Source organism: Phyllopteryx taeniolatus, chromosome 6 (genome assembly GCF_024500385.1).
Source record: "Phyllopteryx taeniolatus isolate TA_2022b chromosome 6, UOR_Ptae_1.2, whole genome shotgun sequence".
NCBI lineage: Eukaryota > Metazoa > Chordata > Actinopteri > Syngnathiformes > Syngnathidae > Phyllopteryx > Phyllopteryx taeniolatus.
The window spans coordinates 12,649,362-12,669,219 of NC_084507.1; the positions used below are offsets into that span (position 1 = coordinate 12,649,362).

Consider the following 19,858-nt stretch of genomic DNA (forward strand, 5'->3'; position numbering starts at 1 on the left):
ATTTTTTTAATCTTGAATTTTTATTTTGATTTAACTAATATTTTTTTAATCTTGAATTTTTATATATGTTTTATTATATTTTGCTGAACGAGTATTTTGTCCCCCAAGTTTTGATCAATGGGCTGGAGTGGGGGCAATGGGGTTTGTTTAGTTTGTGTGTGCATCTGTTCATTAAGGGGGGGTGTGGCCTCATTAAGGGGGGGGGTGTGGTCTAAAAAGTGAAACCCGGGCCTTCACTTTGCAATGTCAGGTTGTGTAACATGATAGTACCAAGGTCTACGAATGCATTTAGTTGGCAGATGTCAGCAATTGTCGTCACGTTGACCATGATAGTACGAGGTCTACCTGAATGCATTTAGTTGGCAGATGTCGGCAATTGCCGTCACGGTTTAAATCCGACTGCACTCACCTCATTGGTGACCAAAAAGTCTGCGGCATTGTCTGCTCGTCCCTTTCTGGGTGGGAAGTTGCCTTTGGTTTTCCTGCGGAACAAATGTCCACACTCATTTGGAAACTCTTTCCGGGCCATTTTGCGATATAATCCAACCCACTTTATTTATATAGAAAAATGTAAACAATTTCCAAAGTGCTGTACAACAATAAAAACACAGCAAAAATACAAAAGGATGAAAACAATTTAAAAAAGAAAAGCCTATGACAGAGTAAGCAGAGAGGAACTGTGGTACTGCATGCGTAAATCGAAGTGAGAATAGTACAGGACATGTATGAGGGCAAGGTGTGCTGTTGGTGTGACAAAGGATAAGGTGGAGGTGGGAGTGCATCAGGGATCAGCCCTGAGCCCCTGTTTGCAGTGGTGAGGATAGGCTGATGAGGTTAGACTGGAATTGATATTGTGATCTGTAGGGAGGAGGTGGAGGAACAAAGGTGGAGGCATGCACTGGAAAGGAGAGGAATGAAGATTAGCCAAAGTAAAACGGAAAATATATGTGGATGAATGAGGGGGGTGGAGGGGGAAGAGATTGCGAGGGTGGACAAATACTTGGGGTCAACAGTCCAGAGCAATGGAGTGTGGGAGGGAAGTGAAGAAACCGGTCCAAGCAGGTTGGAATGGGGGGGAGGAAGGTGTCAGGTGTGTTATGTGAGTCTGCCAGGATGAAGGACAAAGTTGGTGAGGCCAGCCATGATGTACGGATTAGACAGCACTGAAGACACAACAGAAAGCGGAGCTGGAGGTGGCAGAAATGAAGATGTTGAGGTTCTCTGAGTGACCCAAGTTGGACGAAATTAGGAGAGGGACAACCAAGGTTAGATGTTTTGGAAAATAAGAGCCGGACACATCCAGAGGGGGGGGGGGGAGTATATTGCTAGATAGCTTTTTTGACTTGAGTTCGTTGTCAACATTTCTGTGGGGCCAATTATATATTACCTGTGCAAGTGTAGTCAGTGTAGTTGTCTCGACACGCTGCACTATTTGCATATCTTGTTGTTGACCAATACTGGCCACGCATGCCAGAGTAGCATCTGCTCCATTTGCACACTGAGGAGTATGTGCAACATTTGCACAATCAACATTGTCCCAGATTATCGCACTACTCGTCACTTTAACCCGCAGACACTCCTTGAAGTCTCGGCGCCCTTTGCACAATGGTCATTGCACCGGACTATTGCAATATTAGTCATTCGAACAAGTGCTAGAGGACTCTCTCTGCACAATTGTCAAAAATAATAATAATAAATGTACCGGCATTACCAGATAACTAGCAACCCTTTACTGCTCAGTGACTGCCAACTACTGGAGACAAAATTCCTTGTGTTTTTTGGACTTGGCAAATAAAGATGATTCTGATTCTGAGAAGGGTGATGAAGATGGAACTGCCAGGCAAGAGAGCTAGAGGAAGACCAAAGACAAGGTTGATGGATGTCGTGAGGGAAGACATGAGGGCAGTTGGTGTCGAGAGGAGGATGCAGGAGATAGGCATAGGCTTACATGCAAAAGGATGACACGCTGTGGCGACCCCTAACGGGACAAGCCAAAGGGAAAAGATACATTTAGAATTCTTATTGAAATAGCCATCCATTTTCCATACCGCTTAGCCACACTAGGGTCGCGGGTGTGCTGGAGCCTATCCCAGCTGACTATGGGTACACCCTGAACTGGTCGCCAGCCAATCGCAGGGTATACCATTTGCACTCACATCCACACCTACGGACAATTTAGTCTTCAATTAACTATGTGGGAGGAAACTGGAGTACCTGGAGAAAACCCACACAGGCACACGGGGAGAGCAAACGCCACACAGGTGAGGCCGGATTTGAACCCGGGTTGTCAGAACTGAGTCAGATGTGCTAATCAGTCGGTCACCGTGCCACCTTATTCAAATATATTTTTTAAAAATTGTTTTGGAACGGTGGACGACTGGGTAGAGGATCTGCCTCACAATTCTGAGGACGGGGGTTCAATCCCAAAATGGATGGGATGGATATTGTTTTAAATAATGCAATTGTAAAAAATAATTTCAACCATTTTTCAATTATTAAAATGTTTACATTTAGTTGAATGAATGTTAGAAAATTGTGTTATTGAAAATTGATTAAGAAAGTTTACTGCTCTGGCATGCATACTGCAGCATCTTGTTTTTGCTCAGGTCTTTTTTTTCATCATCTTTTCCTTTCGGCTTGTCCCGTTAAGGGTCGTCACAGCGCGTCAGCCTTTTCCATGTAAGCCTAGCTGAACACCAACTGCCATCATGTCTTCCCTCACGACATCCATCAACCTTCTCTTTGGTCTTCCTCTAGTTCTCTTGCCTGGCACTACCAATATACTCACTATTTCTCCTCTGGACGTGTCCAAACCATTGAAGTCTGCTCTAACTTTGTCTCCAAAACATCGAACCTTGGCTGTCCCTCTGATGAGCTCATTTCTAATTTTATCCAACCTACCTATATTTTGATGCGCAAAAACAACCCGTTTGGACTCCAATAACAAAAGCGAGGCGTTTTCTTATGGAGTCCAGTGTGTGTACTCACCTGCAAATGTACAAGAGCAGCAGGAGACTCAAGATCAGCATGACCGTCACCCCAACCGCAGAACCCACCAGAACCACCACATCTGAAAAGCCCAAGCATGAGTGACGCTTGCAGATCATATCAATCGTAATCAAATCAGGATTAAGAGACCTGTCTGGGGGGCAGGGGAGGACATGTTAAAGGCAAAACTGTCAAATCCAAGCGGGTTGAAGCTGAAGCAAATCAGCGAGGACACTACTAGTTCGCTGTCCAGGCGTTCCAGGGTGATGACACTTCTCCGGGTGGCGCTGTCGAGGGCCTCCTCCGTGACTGGTCGCTGGTCCGAGTCATTGACTAGCACCCCGGACAATTCCCAGTGCAGGGAGGGCGGCGGGTTTGCCTGGCTGTCACAGAAGCATCGCATCTGCGTTGACACGTCTTGGCAGCGGGAAGACGCCAGGATCTCTGGTCTGACTGAAGACAATAAAATGGCAGACTTGCTGTGTGTTTGGCAGACTTGCTGTGTGTTTTCTGGCACAGCTGCGCGAGATTTTTTTGTGGGTCTACTTATGATAGATGTGCCTACTAAATTTCATGACGCTTTGTGAAACTGGCTTCTGGGGCTGAATTTTCTAACAAAATTGTCAAGGGTACTGCCGAGCCAAATTGGCTACTTGATTCGTTTTTGTGACGCTTGTGACTTTGTGGGCTGAATTTAAAAAACAATCTAGAGGGTGCTACAGAGCTGAAAATTATATGCTTCAAACCGCAATTGCAAAACTTCCTGTGTCTTTTCAGGCATGGCTTCTTGTAAATTTTTTTAGTCAACTCATGATAGACGTTCCTACCAAAATTTCATATTGCCAAGTAAAACTTTTTTCAGGGACTAATCCCCCCCCCCCAAAACAAATATATATACAGTGGGTACGGAAAGTATTCATCCATCCAGCCATTATCTGAGCCGCTTATCCTCACAAGTGTCGCGGTAGCGCTGGAGCCTATCTCAGCTATCATCGGGCAGGAGGCGGGGTACACCCTGAACTGGTTGCCAGCCAATCGCAGGGCACACATAAACAACCATTCGCACTCACATTCACACCTACGGGAAATTTAGGGTCTTCAATTAACCTAGCATGCATGTTTTGGGGATGTGGGAGGAAACCGGAGTGCCCGGAGAAAACCCACGCAGGCAAGGGGAGAACATGCAAACTCCACACAGGCGGGGCCGGGGATGGAACCCCGGTCCTCAGAACTGTGAGGCAGATGCTCTAACCAGTCCTCACCGTGCCGCCGGAAAGTATTCAGACCCCCTTCAATTTTTCACTCATGTTATATTGCAGCCATTTGCTGAAATCATAAGTTCATTTTTTTCCCTAATGTACACACAGTACCCCTTATTGACAGACACAATTGAATTGTTAACATTTTTGCAGATTTATTAAAAAAGAAAAACTGAAATATCACACAGCCATAAGTATTCAGACCCTTTGCTGTGACACTAATATATTTAACTCGGGTTCTGTCCATTTCTTCTGATCATCCTTGGGATGTTTCTACACTGGAATCCAGCTGTGTTTGATCATACTGATTGGACTTGATTAGGAAAGCCACACTCCTGTCTAAGACCTTACAGCTCACAGTGCATGTCAGCGCAAATGAGAATCATGAGGTCGAAGGAACTGCCTGAAGAGCTCAGAGACAGAATTGTGGCAAGGCACAGATCTGGCTCAGGTTACAAAAATATTTCTGCTGCACTTAAGGTTCCTAAGAGCGCAGTGGCCTCCATAATCCTTAAATGGAAGACGTTTGGGACGACCAGAACCCTTCCTAGAGATGGCTGTCCGGCAAAACTGAGCAATCAGGGGAGAAGAGAGAGTTAAAGAAGAGAGAGGTAAAGAACAACCCAAAGATCACTGTGGCAGAGCTCCAGAGATGCAGTCGAGAGATGGGAGAAAGTTCTAGGTCAACCATCATTGCAGCCCGCCGCCAGTCGAGGCTTTATGGCAGAGTGACCCGAAGGAAGCCTCTCCTCAGTGCAAAACACATGAAAGCCCAAATGGAGTTTGCTTAAAAAACACCTGAAGGACTCAAGATGGTGGAAAATAAGATTATCTGGTCAGATGAGACCAAGATAGAAATTGTTGGCCTTAATTCTAAGAGGTATGTGTGGAGAAAACCAGGCACAGCTCATCACCTGTCCAATACAGTCCCAACAGTGAAGCCTGGTGGTGGCAGCATCATGCTATGGGGGTGTTTTTCAGCTGCAGGGACAGGGAGACTGGTTTCAATCGAAGAAAAGATGAATGCGGTCAAGTACAGGGATATCGTGGACGAAAACCTTTAGAGTGCTCAGGACCTCAGACTGGGCCGAAGGTTCACATTCAAAAAAGACAATGACCCTAAGCGCACAGCTAAAATACCGAAGGAGTGGCTTCAGAACAACTCCGTGACTGTTTTTGAATGGCCCAGCCAGAGCCCTGACTTAAACCCAATTGAGCATCTCTGGAGAGACCTGAAAATGGCTGCCCACCATCCATCCAACCTGATAGAACTAGAGGGGATCTGCAAGGAGGAATGGCAGATGATCGCCAAATCCAGGTGTGAAAAACTTGTTGCATCATTTCCAAAAACACTAATGGCTGTATTCGCTCAAAAGGTGCTTCTACTAAATACTGAGCAAAGGGTCTGAATACTTATATCTGTGTAATATTTCAGTTTTTCTTTTTTAATAAATCTGCAAAAATTTCAACAATTAAATTTTTCTCTGTCAATATGGGGTGCTGTGTGTACATTGTGGAAAAAATTTAACTTAAATGGATTTAGCAAATGGCTGCAATATAAAAATAGAGTGAAAAATTCAAGGGAGTCTGAATACTTTCCGTACCCACTGTATATTATTTCCCATTTTACAGCATGTCAACCAACTTTACTGCCAACGGGCAATGAAAAAATGTTTGGCAGTTTGGTGTTGCCCGTGGTTTTAGTGTGTGTGGTTAAAATTTGGTAGCAACAGGACAAATCTCTAGAATTAGTTTGGCTTTGAAGGACTCATGGAAAAAGCGAAAAATGACCCTAAAATGGCTGACTTATCAGACTTCTCTCGTGGGTTTGGTCATTATACACACACACACACCGAATTTCATATTGCTAAGGTAAACTCGTTGCTCACATGTCACATTGATGGCAATTGGCTGAGCCGACTGGGCCCCATGGACGTTGACATTTTCACAGTAAAACGTATCCTGCGACAGCTTGGTGACGTTGAAGATGATTTCCTGGCCCAAACCCATCAGCGACCTCTCCCCGGCATTCACTCGATACCAGGTGACGTTGGCGACCGGCGGGTTGGCGATGCTGGTGCACCCTAAAGTGACGGTGCTGCCGTCGGGTAAAGAGCCCGGTGGTGACACTGACACTGAAGTGTTCTTGGGTGGATCTGAAACAAAACGGTGGGCCTGTGAGCGCTGTGTGGTAGTCCGTGGTGTCAATTTTCAGTATCTTTTGGGGGGGGGGGGGGGGGGATTGTGCATGATGGGGTATATGTTTTAAACTATATATATAGTGGTGCCTTGACTTACGAGTTCATCTCGTTCCATGAGAAAGCTCTTAAGTCAATTTATTCTTATGTCAAATCAATTTTCCCAATAGGAATTAAATGAAATGCCATTAATCCATTCTAAGCCGTCGAAAAACTAATCTTTTGCTACGTTTTAATACAAATAATACAATACAAATATCGCTGTATTGTAAACAAAAAAAGATAATAAAATACAATAAGAGAATTAAAGACATTAACTGCTTTTATAAAGTGTAATTACTGTACATACTGTCGTATTTACGTGGGACGTGTGCCTTTAAGGGCCGTGGCCAAGTGAGTGAGGTCAGGAGCTGGAGTTGGGTGGGTCTGCTTGTGAGCGTCTGGGCGTGAGTTGTGGCCTATAGCAGCTCCTTGTGAGTGTTCTCATTTCGTATTGGTCTATTAGACTGCTTGTGATGTTCAATAAGCAGTTGAAGGTGCATTGGCGACCTTGGCTCTCCTTGCCCACATGCGAGGGCATCACAGTATCTTACATGCTTCATTATTTTTCACTTCACCCGAGCAGCAGCGTTTCCGAAGCTCGCTCGTAACTCAAATGTTGGCTCGCAAAACAAAGCTAAAAAAATGACCTAGCAACAGCTCGTAATCAGAAAAACTCAAGGTACCACGTTACTAATATTTTTTAATATTTTTTAATTACATGACATTGTTCTGCTCCATCTAGCTCTGCTCCGTTAATTATAGTAGATAGATTTTGCGGCTTTATTTTGTTTCTGCTCTTGTTGTTTCTTTCTTTTCTTATAATCTAAAAATGTATTAATTCATTAAATTATGTATTCTTTCTTATATAATACGTATTTTTTACCAATTTTATTTCGGATAGTAATAATGAAATAAGATAAAATAATAAAACAAAACAACAAAGAACAATTAAGTACAATTTGATTCAAAGAGTTAAATTTAATTCAATTAAATTAAGCTTTGGAGCTGAAATAAAGTCTTTCAGCATCTGTCTGCAGCAAACTGAGACATCTTGTTTGTTTTTGCTGCTGGAAATAACGCCTTTGCAGAGACACACGCATATGCAACACAACATAGACTTTGCACACAAAAGAGCTGTGTGCATCTCGTCAGGCATCATGACAGTAGGTCAGTGTGCCCGTTGCAGACGTGCTTGTCATGCTCTATTCAACGATTGAATTGATCAACAGTGACCTCTCATTCGTGACGTCACGTGGACTCACACTGAACGTCCAGCTGAACGGGTGTGGAGGTTTCCTCTCCCAGCAGGTTCTTGGCCTTGCAGCGGTACTCGCCGCTGTGTCTGGGCAGGGCGCCATCCAGGGTCAAGATGTCCCCAATCTCCAGGTCCTCACCGCCGTTTATGGCCCAGCTGTAGTTGTACACGGGCGGTTTGGCTCGGCTCTGGCACAGCAGGAACACCGTGGTGCCCTCCAGGATGACATCTGTGGGCTGCACGATCACTGTGGTGTCCTTGGGAGGGACTTAACACAGCAAAAACACCCATTAGATGAATGTTACTTCCACCAAGGAGGTTTCAGGCATTTGTTTGCAATGTTGCATTCAAGAATGCTGGGAAGTCGGGAATATGAGTGTTATAGCAATAAACTTGGGATCAGTCCAATTATTTTCCTTAATAATATAATTAAATAAAATATACTAAATTATAAGATTGCCACATGTTAGCATTCCAACTCTTGGCATTTGAGCTGATCAGGAAAGTCCTTATCACTCTGCCTTGGCGCTTTTTCTACAGAGGTTGCCATCTTGCTATTAGCACCTAGATATATTATATACCAAATGTAACATGGTTATATATCTCTATGTGTTAGCATATTAGCATTTGAGCTAATTTCCTTTAAAATTTTATCTGACCACAGGGCACAGTGTAAAATCCTTATCAATCTGCCTTAGCCCGTTCTCTTCACAGGTTGTCGCTTGTTAGCATAACGGTTTCCAAGTTAGTGCTTGAGCTATTCTCTTTGATAAAATTTATGATTTGAACACATTGTAATCAATTTGCAAATGCATGCTAGTAAAATGGACGGGGGGAATCTGCTCGTCCGAGAAATCCAGTTATCTAGAATTAGTATAGCAAATTTCCCATACATAAAAACCTTATATCTACTATGGTGTTCCATGGCTGTCTAATATACACTTCTACCAAGTGGACTCACATTGGACGTCAATGGTGGTTACGGACGAGTTTTGCTCTCCGTATGTGTTGCGCACCCTGCAGTAGAAGGTGGGCGAGTCTTCCGTGACCCTTACTAAGTGTCGCTTCCTGTTTTCTACCACCGTCCCCTGACCGGCATCCACTCTGTACCATGTGTACGTGTTCACGCTAGGGTTGGCGATGGTGTTGCAGGTCAGCGTGACCCACGTGCCCGCTGTCACGGGGCCGACGTAGCTCACTGACGTGTTCTTAGGACCATCTGAACACAACAACAAAAAAATGCAATCTTGTAATGTAATGGAGTACAGTACTTCAATGTTGACAAATCTGTACACTTATAACGTTACATCAATCACATACGTGCTAAGGCTAATGGAATCATCATTGTTAGCCTTAGACTTAACATTTACAGCTTTAAGCAAGTAGCTTCTTAAAGGGTAATATTAGCAGCTAACTAGCTAAATAGCAGACGAAGATGACTGTCCCTGTTCGTCAGTAGTTGAATCAGTCATAAAGTGCTTCCTTTTTTAGATGCTTGTGTATCACTGTCTTGCTGCCATGAAAGGCAAGTTTTGTCTCGCAGGTTTTGTATTGCATTCCTCTTTAGTATTTTTTATGAAATGGTCAAACTTTTGGGCTCTGCTGCTCACGCCGGTTAGCTGCAGCTTTTCCGGTTAGCTCACGGCTGGCCCACATTACCGGTACTGTGCATGTGCATCATCATGGCAGGCAGACAAGAGCTACGTCAGCCGGAGCCTACTGAGGCAGTTTTCAGAGAGAAAAACAAAGCTGAAAAAATAAAGGATGACGTTGATTATTAAAGGTCGTTTTCCATCAGAATCCATTTTTTCTACTGTTTTATGCAAAACATACAGTGGGAGTAAAAGTATACATTTTATTGTAAGGAAAGTGGTCTTGTAATGTAACGGGATACAAATACTTATCGCTACAGTACTTAAGTAGAACCTTCCCATATCTATACTTTACAATTGTTATATATTTCTGGTAACTTTCATTTTTACCGCACTACATTTCCTAATTGTATACTTTTACTTCGACACATTTCCCCAACCCATCTTTGCGATTCGTATTTTCCAACATGCAAATTCAAATACCGTAATTTCTCGTATATAATGCACACCAATGTATGATACGCACCCACTAAGTTGACCTCAAAATCCTGGAAAACCCTTCTACCTATGTATAATGCCTTTTTTCAATGCATGATTTTGCTTCTACCCATGTGATCAAAACATGAAGTATTATCTGTATTTGGTTTGAACACCTAATCCTTTTTTTTAATTTACTTGCTCTTATTTTGAAATTCACAGCCCTACTTTTATTTCGTAAATTAGAAAACACACAGTTGTGCTCATATGTTTGATTACCCAGGCAGAATTTGTAAGATGAGTACAATTCTTTAAAGAAAACATGAAGGATTAGGCGAAACATTGTATTTTAATGGGATTCAAATTAAACGGTCAAGCATTTCAGAAAAGCATTATCATTAAATATAACATAACCATAAATAAATTAATGATGGTTGTTGTTCAGTCATCAGTCATATATAAAAAGAAAGAAAGAAATACATAAATATTTCACAAATTCTGCCAGGGTATGTAAACTTATCAGCACAAATGTACATATATGCAGTCATATCCCTGTCATATTGGAATGAAAGTGTAGGCTACACATTTTTTTCTAACCACTAGGTGGCGGTGGCATTTTGGAATGAAAGTGTACAGCTTTTTCATAACCACTAGATAGCGGCATACGTTTATAAAATGTCAATGGGCCCTATACTATGTACAACCTCAATTCCAATGAAGTTGGGACGTTGTGTTAAACATAAATAAAACAGAATACAATGATTTGCAAATCATGTTCAACCTACATTTAACTGAATACACTACAAAGACAAGATATTTAATATCTGATAAACTTGATTGTTTTTAGCAAATAATCATTAACTTAGAATTTTATGGCTGCAACACGTTCCAAAAAAGCCTTTTCGTTTAATAACATTCAATAAACGTTTGGGAACTGAGGACACAAATTGTTGAAGCTTTGTCAGTGGAATTCTTTCCCATTCTTGCTTGATGTACAGGTTCAGCTGTTCAACAGTCCAGGGTCTCCGTTGTCGTATTTTAAGCTTTATAATGCGCCACACATTTTCAATGGGAGACAGGTCAGGACTGCAGGCAGGCCAGTCGAGTACCCGCACTCTTTTACTACGAAGCCAGGCTGTTGTAACACGTGCAGAATTTGGTTTGGCATTGTCTTGCTGAAATAAGCAGGGGCGTCAATGTCGAAAAAGACATTGCTCGGATTGGCAGCGTATGTTTCTCCAAAACCTGTATATACCTTTCAGCATTAATTGTGCCTTCACAGATGTGTAAGTTACCCATGCCATTGGCACTAACACAGCCCCATACCATCACAGATGCTGGCTTTTGAACTTTGCGTCCATAACAGTCCGGATGGTTCTTTTCCTCTTTGGCCCGGAGTTCACAATTTCTGTTTTTTTGTTGTTGTTTTTTTTTAACATTTTATCAAATCTCATAATAGTAGTAGTAGTAACATCCATCCATCCATCCATTTTCTGAGCGGCTTCTCCTCACTAGGGTCGCGGGCATGCTGGAGCCTATCCCAGCTATCATCGGGCAGGAGGCAAGGTACACCCTGAACTGGTTGCCAGCCAATCGCAGGGCACATATAAACAAACAACCATTCACACTCACATTCACACCTACGGGCAATTCAGAGTCGTCAATTAACCTAGCATGCATGTTTTTGGGATGTGGGAGGCACGGGGAGAACGTGCAAACTCCACACAGATTGAACCCCGGTCCTCAGAACTGTGAGGCCGACGCTCAAACCAGTCATCCGCCGTAGTACTCACCGTGCCGCCGTAGTAGTAACAATAACATCAAATTTTGTCGTTATCATAAAAAGGACTTACGCAAAACTTGAAGTGTCATCGTGCGTTCTGTGGAAAGCTCCATGTATCCCGATTGCCTCTTGTAGATGGCGCTGCAGGTCACACGCTGTCTGTTGTGTAGGTAAGTGGCATTGAAATTCATGACTGCGGTGACGCGCGCCGCTTCCTCCACCTCAGCCTTCCCTGCCTCTGTGACAGTGCCCAACAGTGGCGCCCAGGTCAGGAGGGGCGGCAGCGTTGGGCAAGGAGCCGGCGCCCCACACTCCAGAGCCATTGCAGTACCCTCCTCGACTTGATCTGCATTGCGGGTGATAGTGGGCCGGGGTGCCGAGTCTGTAACGCGACACAAAAAGAAGAACAAGGGGAGGCTGATTCTTGTCACTCGCCAGTAAGTAAGTAATCTTGCCAAACTTGAAACTATAACTCGGGCTTGAAACCCGAATATAAAGCCATAACTCAGGCACCACTCCCCAATTTCAAACCCTCCCCTCGGCTTGAAACCCAAATGTGAAACCCTAACCCTGACTTGAAATCGTAGTTTGAAACTGCAACCTGAAACTCAAATCCTGCCCCAGACTTGAAACCCTAATTTCAAACTCTAACATTGGCTTCAAATCCTGATGTGAAACCTGACTTGAAACCCAAATTTCAGACTCTAACACAGGCTGGAAACCCTAACCCTGACTTGCAAGAATACTTTGAAACCGTATCCCTTGTTTGCAAACCTAACCCAGGTTTAAAACCCTAATCCAGGTTGGAAAACCTAATTGAAAATCGTAAGCCTGACTTGAAATCCTACTTTGAAACCCTAACCGTGGTTTATAACCCAAATGTGAAACCGTAATCCAGATTTAAAACCATACTTTGAAACTGTTACCCTAGTTTGAAACCCTAATATAGGTTTGTAGGGTTGGGCATCGTTTGAATTTGAGCAATTCCGGTTCCTTATTTCGATTCCGGTTCCAAACAATTCTCGATTCTGATTCTTTTAGGGGGCAGGGTCAAAAAAGTTTGCATGGTTTAAATAAAGGGTGTCCAAATTACGAACATCCATTTTCCTAGCAGCCTGCAGCATAGACTAAAATGAACATATGACTCGAGGTTCTTTATAACCAGTATCAATATCAAACCGATGAATTAAAAGGCAATGTGTGTGGAACTCACCCAATTGACTTAATATTCATGAATTAATGTTTCAGCTAAAAGTTAAATATAACATTGTGGAAATATTTATTTAGGACTTCTATCATGTCAAAGTTTTAACTTGACTTCCTGTTTTAAGCTTGCAGTCTTTTATTTTGAAAGGTACGCACCGGAACACAGCATTTTAGCATGAAAAGTAACTTCACACGGCACCGGTGATTTATTTTTTATTTTTTAATGGATGGAACCAAATGCTATAAAACGCTGATTCCTTTCCCTACCCACCGGTGAGGCATAAGGTTAGTGTTTGTGATATTGTGAGACGACGTTTATGTGAATTTTGTCCCAATTCATTGTGATGTAAAGTTGCTACGGTGACGTTTTAGCTCAAGCTTTTTTTTTCTTATGTTGGTTTGAAGACTAAAATAAACGCTAAAAGCCATCAGTGCAAAAGTCCAAGCAACCGTCTACCTTGTTAGCTGTCTCAATGTTGGCATAGACGTATTTTATTGTTTCACTCACCCAATTGACTGAGAATTGACTTCACCGAAGCTGCGCGCAGTGTAGGCTGAGACTCGGCGCACGTCAGACGCTACACATCGTGAAAGCCTCCTTTGCACAATATAATCTTATTCCAAGTGTTGCACTGAGTCGACTGGTCATTCATTTTAACAAAGTTAAGGCACACTTTTGCCTTCGTTGGGCACAAGCACGTCTTTGTGCGTGTTCTTCTTCGTTGTTTTTTGCCACTTTTTCGTTGGTTTTTGCCACTTCTTTGTGGTGGGAGGACTGTAGGCATCGAAACTGGGCACCGAAATTTTTACATTTGCACGGTTCCATACTCTGCTTTCAGGGATCATTTCTATAGTTATTGAACGATTTCCAGGAGAAGCGGAACATTAGTCCCGGTTCCTATTGGTTCTTGATGCCCAACCCTACTTGAAACCCTATGTAAAACCCTAAATTTAGCTTCAAACCCTAATGTGAAACCCTAATCCTGCCTTGAAATCCCAAATTTAAAATCTTAGCCTTGGCTTCAAACCCTAATGTGAAAGCTGTCAGACCTCGATTGTCCAAAACGACGCTCTCGTCAAAGTTGAACTTGAGACTGTTGTCACACTCCAGCCTGAAGAAATACGAGTCGTAGTGGTCTGATGTCATGTCCTCAAGGATGGTGCTGCAGTCCTTTTCCTGACACGGGACAAAAATCACAGAAAGACGTGAAGAGAAAGTTGGATATCGTAATGCTAACAAACAATGCAAAACCCCATAGATGGGCTTACAAAACTAGCATCGATGTTGCGGTAGTTATAAACCTTATAACAAATTATATTTAAACACTATAGTGCAGCAACCAATACAGAATACTCTATAACAATACTCACATGCATATAATCTTTATCTTATAAAATAACAGGTAATCTGTACTGTATTTATGTATTGTACAGACCCCCGGTGGCCAAGGCACACACACCAGAAGGAGCAGCACAATAGTCAGTGAATTAAAGCATGAAAACTACAAGCATAAAATGTTTAATTCTTTCCATTCTATTTAATTATGTTATTACTGTATGTTTTTATTAGGGTTGGGCATCGTTTAAATTTGAGTGATTCCAGTTTTGATTCCAGTTCCAAACGATTCTCAATTCCGATTCTTTTCGGGGGCTAGGTCAAAAAAAGTTTGCATGGTTTAAATAATGGGTGTGCAAATTATGAACATCCATTTTCTTAGCAGCCCGCAGCATAGACTAAAATGAACATTTGACTCGGGGTTCTTTACAACCAGTATTCACTGTCAAACCTATGGAATAAAAGGCAAGGTGTGTGGTACCAACTCAAATTACTTAATATTCATTAATTAATGTTTCAGCTAAGTATAGCATTGTTAAAATAGTTATTTTCGACTGTTTCATCACGTCAAATAGTTTATATGTGCAGGTTTTAACTTGACTTAACTGTTTTAAACTTGTAGCCTTTTATTTTGAATGTTACACACTGGAACTCAGCATTTTGGCAGGAAAAGTAACAACACTGGTGAATTTTGAAAACGAAAGTAAACCTAGACAGCAAGAAAAAAAGTAATAATTGGAACCAAATACTATAAAACCTTGATTCCTTTCCCTGCCCACCGATGAGGCACAAGGTTAGTGTTTGGGATACTGTGAGACAACAATATGTGAATTTTGTCCCATTAGTTTCCAACATTACCTTTAACTCCAGCTTCAAATGTTAGCTTTCAATGTTGGCTTCCAACCATACCTCCAGAATCTTGCATCGTAAGCTATGTTGGAAGCTAATGTAGAAGCTAACTTTAGAGGTAGGCTAATGTCAGAAGTTAACTTTCTGCTTTAATTTTTTCTAATGTTAGCTGTTACGTCAGAAGCAAACACTGAAAGCTATTGTTGAAAGGTGATTTCGAGGTAACGTTGGAAGCTAACTTCAGAATCTAATGTTGGTTGAATCTAACGTGGGCGCTAACGTCAGAAACAGACTGTGGTCGTCCTTTGTGCTAACTTTACAGCTAACATTGGAACCTAACTTCCAACGCTAACAACGCTTGTTTTGTTCCCGAACGTTTCGTAAAAAAAGAAAATTATTTTAGTGAATGTACTAAACTGAATCAGTTTATGAAATGATTCGTTCTTTGAGCTTGGCCGCCGCCGTGAGCGAGTCGGCTGGAAGCGGAAACGGAACTGATATAGCGGTCTGTCACTCACTTCGGAATCATATTTTTTTATTACCAACAAGTTCCCGGTGAGGTTTCCCTGCAGGAGGTTCAGGTTGGCACTCTCCTCTCTTGTGCGACTGGAGTCGAATACATACGACCTGGAGTAGCCTCGCCTCCAAATGGCGGCGCAGGTACGGTCCAGGTACGAATCCCAAACAGGAGGTATTGTGAACCTGCACGGAATATGAATACACGAGCCACTCACGCCCTGCACAGACGATGGCAACATAGTAGCCCACTCCTGACACAGGCTGCCTGAAACCAAAATAATCATAAAAAAACAACAACAACAATAATAATAAATTATTTGTTATAAGAAGAAAATAACAATTATATATATATATATAAATATATATATATATATGTGTGTGTTTTACAACATGTGTGTTGTTTTACAACACCTTTCTAAGCTTCCACCACATGGTTCTCTGCTCTGCCTTTGTCTTTTTAATCTTCCTCCCCACCACCAGTCATCTTACACACCACCATCATATGCTGTCTAGCCACACTCTCCCCTACCACTACGTTAGTCATTCAAATTACATCATCTTCACAAGATGTAATTAAACAGCGTGTTTCTACCTCAGCTCTTGTAGGTCATTCTATGTTCCTGCCTCTTCTGGAAAAAAAGAGTTCACTACAGCCATTTGCATCCTTTTTGCAAAGTCTACCACCATCTGTCCCTCCATGTTCCTTTCCTGGATGCCGTACTTACCCATCACGTCTTCATCACCCCTGTTTCTTTCACCAAAATGTCCATTAAAATCTGCACCAATCACGACTCTGTCTGTCTGGGATGCTCAGAACTACTTCGTCTAGCTCCTTCCAGAATTTCTCTTTCACCTCTAGGTCATGTCCTACCTGTGGGGCATAGCTGCTAAACACATTATACATAATGCCCTCAATTTCAAGTTTCAGCCTCATCACTCGATCTGATTCTCTTTTCACCTCCAAGACATTCTTAGCTAACTCTTCCTTTACAATAACCCCGACTCAATTTCTCTTCCCATCTACACCATGGTAAAATAATTTGAACCCTGCCCCTAAACTTCTAGCCTTACTGCCCATCTGCTCTCCTGGACACACAATATATCAACCTTTCTCCTAATCATCATGTCAACCAACTCCCGAGCTTTTCTTGTCATAGTCAGAAGATTCAAAGTTCCCACATTCAGTTCTAGGCTCTGTGCTTTCCTTTCTGTTCAAGAACCCACTTTCCACTTGTCCTTCATCTTCGACCCGTAGTCGCTAAAAATCTACACCGGCGCCCTGTAGGTTAACGGCGCCGGTGGTGGACGTTGTTAACCTGGGCCACGACCGATCCGGTATGGAATTCTTTGGATGAACGCTCATATTGGTTTGGCAAAGTTTTAAGCTGGATGCCCTTCCTGACGCAACCCTCTGCATTTATCTGAGCTTGGGACCGGCCTACAGTTTGCACTGGCTTGTGCCCCCCATAGGGCTGCATTAAAAATAGAGAGAGAGAGTGTGTGTGTGTGTGTGTGTGTGTGTGTTAGCTCATCTGCCTCACAATTCTGAGGACCCGGGTTCAAATCCGGCCTTGCCTGTGTGGAATTTATATGTTCTCCCCGTACCTGCGTGGGTTAATGGAAAACTCTAAATTGTCCAGAGTTGTGAAGGTAAGTGTGAATTGTTATGGGACTTAAATATATACAGTGGGGCAAAAAAGTATTTAGTCAGCCACCAATTTTGCAAGTTCTCCAACTTAAAAAGATGAGAGAGTCCTGTAATTTTCATCATAAGTATACCACACCCATGAGAGACAAAATGAGGGGGGAAAAAATCCAGAAAATCACTGTCTGATTTTTAAAGAATTTATTAGCAAATTATGGTGAACAATAAGTTATTGTAATAAGTTACAGACCTGTAACCTCTTCTTTAAGAGGCTCCTCTGTCCTCCACTTGTTACCTGTATTAATGGAAACTGTTTGAACTCATCAGTATAAAAGACACCTGTCCACAACCTCAAGCAGTCACACTCCAAACTCCACTATGGCCAAGACCAAAGAGCTGTTAAAGGACACCAGAAACAAAATTGTAGACCTGCACAAGGCCGGGAAGACTGAATCTGCAATAGGTAAGCAGCTTGGTGTGAAGAAATCAACTGTGGGAGCAATTATTGGAAAATGGAAAACATAAAAGACCACTGATAATCTCCCTTGATCTGGGGCTCCACGCAAGCTCTAACCCGATGGGGTCAAAATGATCACAAGAACCGTGAGCAAAAATCCCAGAACCACACGGGGGGACCTAGTGAATGACCTGCAGAGAGCTGGGACCAAAGTAACAAAGGCTACCATCAGTAACACACTACGCCGCCAGGGACACAAATCCTGCAGTGCCAGACGTGTCCCCCCCTGCTTAAGCCAGTACTTGTTTAGCTCCGTCTGAAGTTTGCTAGAGGGCATTTGGATATCCAGAAGAGGATTGGGAGAATGTCATATAGTCAGATGAAACCAAAATGGAACTTTTTGGTAAAAACTCAACTTGTCGTGTTTGGAGGAGAAAGAATGCTGAGTTGCATCCAAAGAACACCGTACCTACTGTCAAGCATTGGAGTGGAAACATCATGCTTTGGGGCTGTTTTTCTGCAAAGGGACCAGGACGACTGATCCGTGTAAAGGAAAGAATGAATGGGGACATGTATCGTGAGATTTGGAGTGAAACCCTCCTTCCATCAGCAAGGGCATTGAAGATGAAACGTGGCTGCGTCTTTCAGCATGACACACCGCCCGGGCAACGAAGGAGCGGCTTCGTAAGAAGCATTTCAAGGTCCTGGAGTGGCCTAGCCAGTCTCCAGAGCTCAACCCCATAGAAAATCTCTGGAGGGAGTTGAAAGTCTGTAAGTATTGAGATGAACTTTTGTTATTGACTAAATATGTATATTCCACCATAATTTGCTAATGAATTCTTTAAAATCAGACAATGTGATTTTCTAGATTTATTTAATTTTTTTTCTCATTGTGTCTCTCATAGGTAAGGTATACCTATGATGAAAATTACAGGCCTCTCTCATCGTTTTAAGTGGGACAACTTGCACAATTGGTGGCTGACTAAATACATTTTTGCCCCACTGTACATTATAAGAAAATAACTAAACTCTTATGTATCTTGCATTTGAAAAATATCTTAGTGCTACAGAGAAAAAGATATTGTACAAATGACATAAAAATAATATTAGAATAAATCTGTAATGCATTTTCCATTTGAAAAGTTCCAGGTGCTGTATAAAAATAATAATAAAGCAAATAAAAGTGTTACAGAAAAAAAATAATTTAGAAAAATGAAAGAATTTGAATAATAAAACAATAAAAATAATGATTCAAATTGCATTTGAAAAAAAAATGTGCTATAGAAATAAAGATTTGCGCAAAAAGAACATAAAACATTTTAACCACAAATTAAGAAATAATGACGACTCACCTTCAAGCAGACCGTAAAGTAGAATAAGCTTCACAGCGACGACATGTGTCATTTTGTTTTCTCTTTTCGTTGACACACAAAACAAAAAAATCTTACATCAATTCTCTTGAAAAAGAGAAAAATGGTGGGAATAATTTTAAAAAAGAAGCATCTATTTCTTTGCACGTCAAGCTTACCTTTGAGTGGCAACAATGAGGATGTCTTTACATTCAACCAGTGTGTATGCTCAGTGCTTACAGTCCATCAGCTTTGTCACTGTGTGTCTGTCACGCAACACTAGGTGTCAACTTCTATGAGGAAGTGGAAATGTCTTTATTTGCTTATGAAAAAAAATAAAAAATAAAACATCACCATATTTTAAATACGTATTAAAGGAAAAAAATATATACAATATAAATCACAACAGGATCTTATCAAATGAAAATTGCAAACAAAGAAAACTTGAACAATTTGCTTTATTAATTTAAAAAGTAAGTCCTAAGTTAAAAAGGAAGTTTTTTTTCTTTTTACTTTTGTGTAACTAATACAGGACATTGGCTTTGAGGTCATAAACGTTTCAACAGCGATTTTGAAAGAGATGTCCTGAAATTAACCGAAAGTGCTGTCGCAATGACATAAATAACGACATGTGAATGGGCAGAAGGAGCACTCGTTTCCCATGCCACTATCCGCTGACACCTCAATGTGTCTTCTTTAGAAGGAGCAAGTGATTTGTTAAAGATGTACAGTGAATATAAAAATTCTACACACCCCGTGTTCAAATGCTGGGTTTTTGTGATATATAAAAAAAAAAAGAAAAAAAGAAAAGAGAATTAAATTATTTCAAAGGTTTTTCCACTATTAATGTGAATGTACAACTCAACTGAAAAAAAATATATTTTCAAGAGTGGCAATAAAATA

At 41.7% G+C, this 19,858-nt stretch overlaps 1 protein-coding gene across 6 annotated transcripts in view; it reads right to left on the reverse strand.

The window, feature by feature from the left end:
* The window catches only part of LOC133479399 (B-cell receptor CD22-like), a 22,898-nt gene extending 3,551 nt beyond the window's left edge, over nucleotides 1–19,347 (reverse strand). The window contains exons 1-11 of one of the 6 annotated variants that reach the window (XM_061776371.1): nucleotides 19,135–19,341; nucleotides 18,959–19,020; nucleotides 15,504–15,769; nucleotides 13,851–13,977; nucleotides 11,665–11,976; nucleotides 8,704–8,961; nucleotides 7,750–8,010; nucleotides 6,137–6,403; nucleotides 3,139–3,441; nucleotides 2,989–3,070; nucleotides 410–482 (exon numbers count right to left, since the gene is read on the reverse strand). In XM_061776371.1, the coding sequence (XP_061632355.1) occupies nucleotides 410–482; nucleotides 2,989–3,070; nucleotides 3,139–3,441; nucleotides 6,137–6,403; nucleotides 7,750–8,010; nucleotides 8,704–8,961; nucleotides 11,665–11,976; nucleotides 13,851–13,977; nucleotides 15,504–15,769; nucleotides 18,959–19,010 (2,001 nt within the window). In that variant the 5' untranslated portion in view covers nucleotides 19,011–19,020; nucleotides 19,135–19,341. Of the gene's footprint in view, nucleotides 1–409; nucleotides 483–503; nucleotides 1,188–2,988; nucleotides 3,071–3,138; nucleotides 3,442–6,136; nucleotides 6,404–7,749; nucleotides 8,011–8,703; nucleotides 8,962–11,664; nucleotides 11,977–13,850; nucleotides 13,978–15,503; nucleotides 15,770–18,958; nucleotides 19,021–19,134 lie in introns of those variants that run through there. The other 5 variants (XM_061776372.1, XM_061776374.1, XM_061776375.1 and 2 more) reach the window with 5 other exon arrangements.
* Between the last annotated feature and the right edge of the window lie 511 nt (nucleotides 19,348–19,858).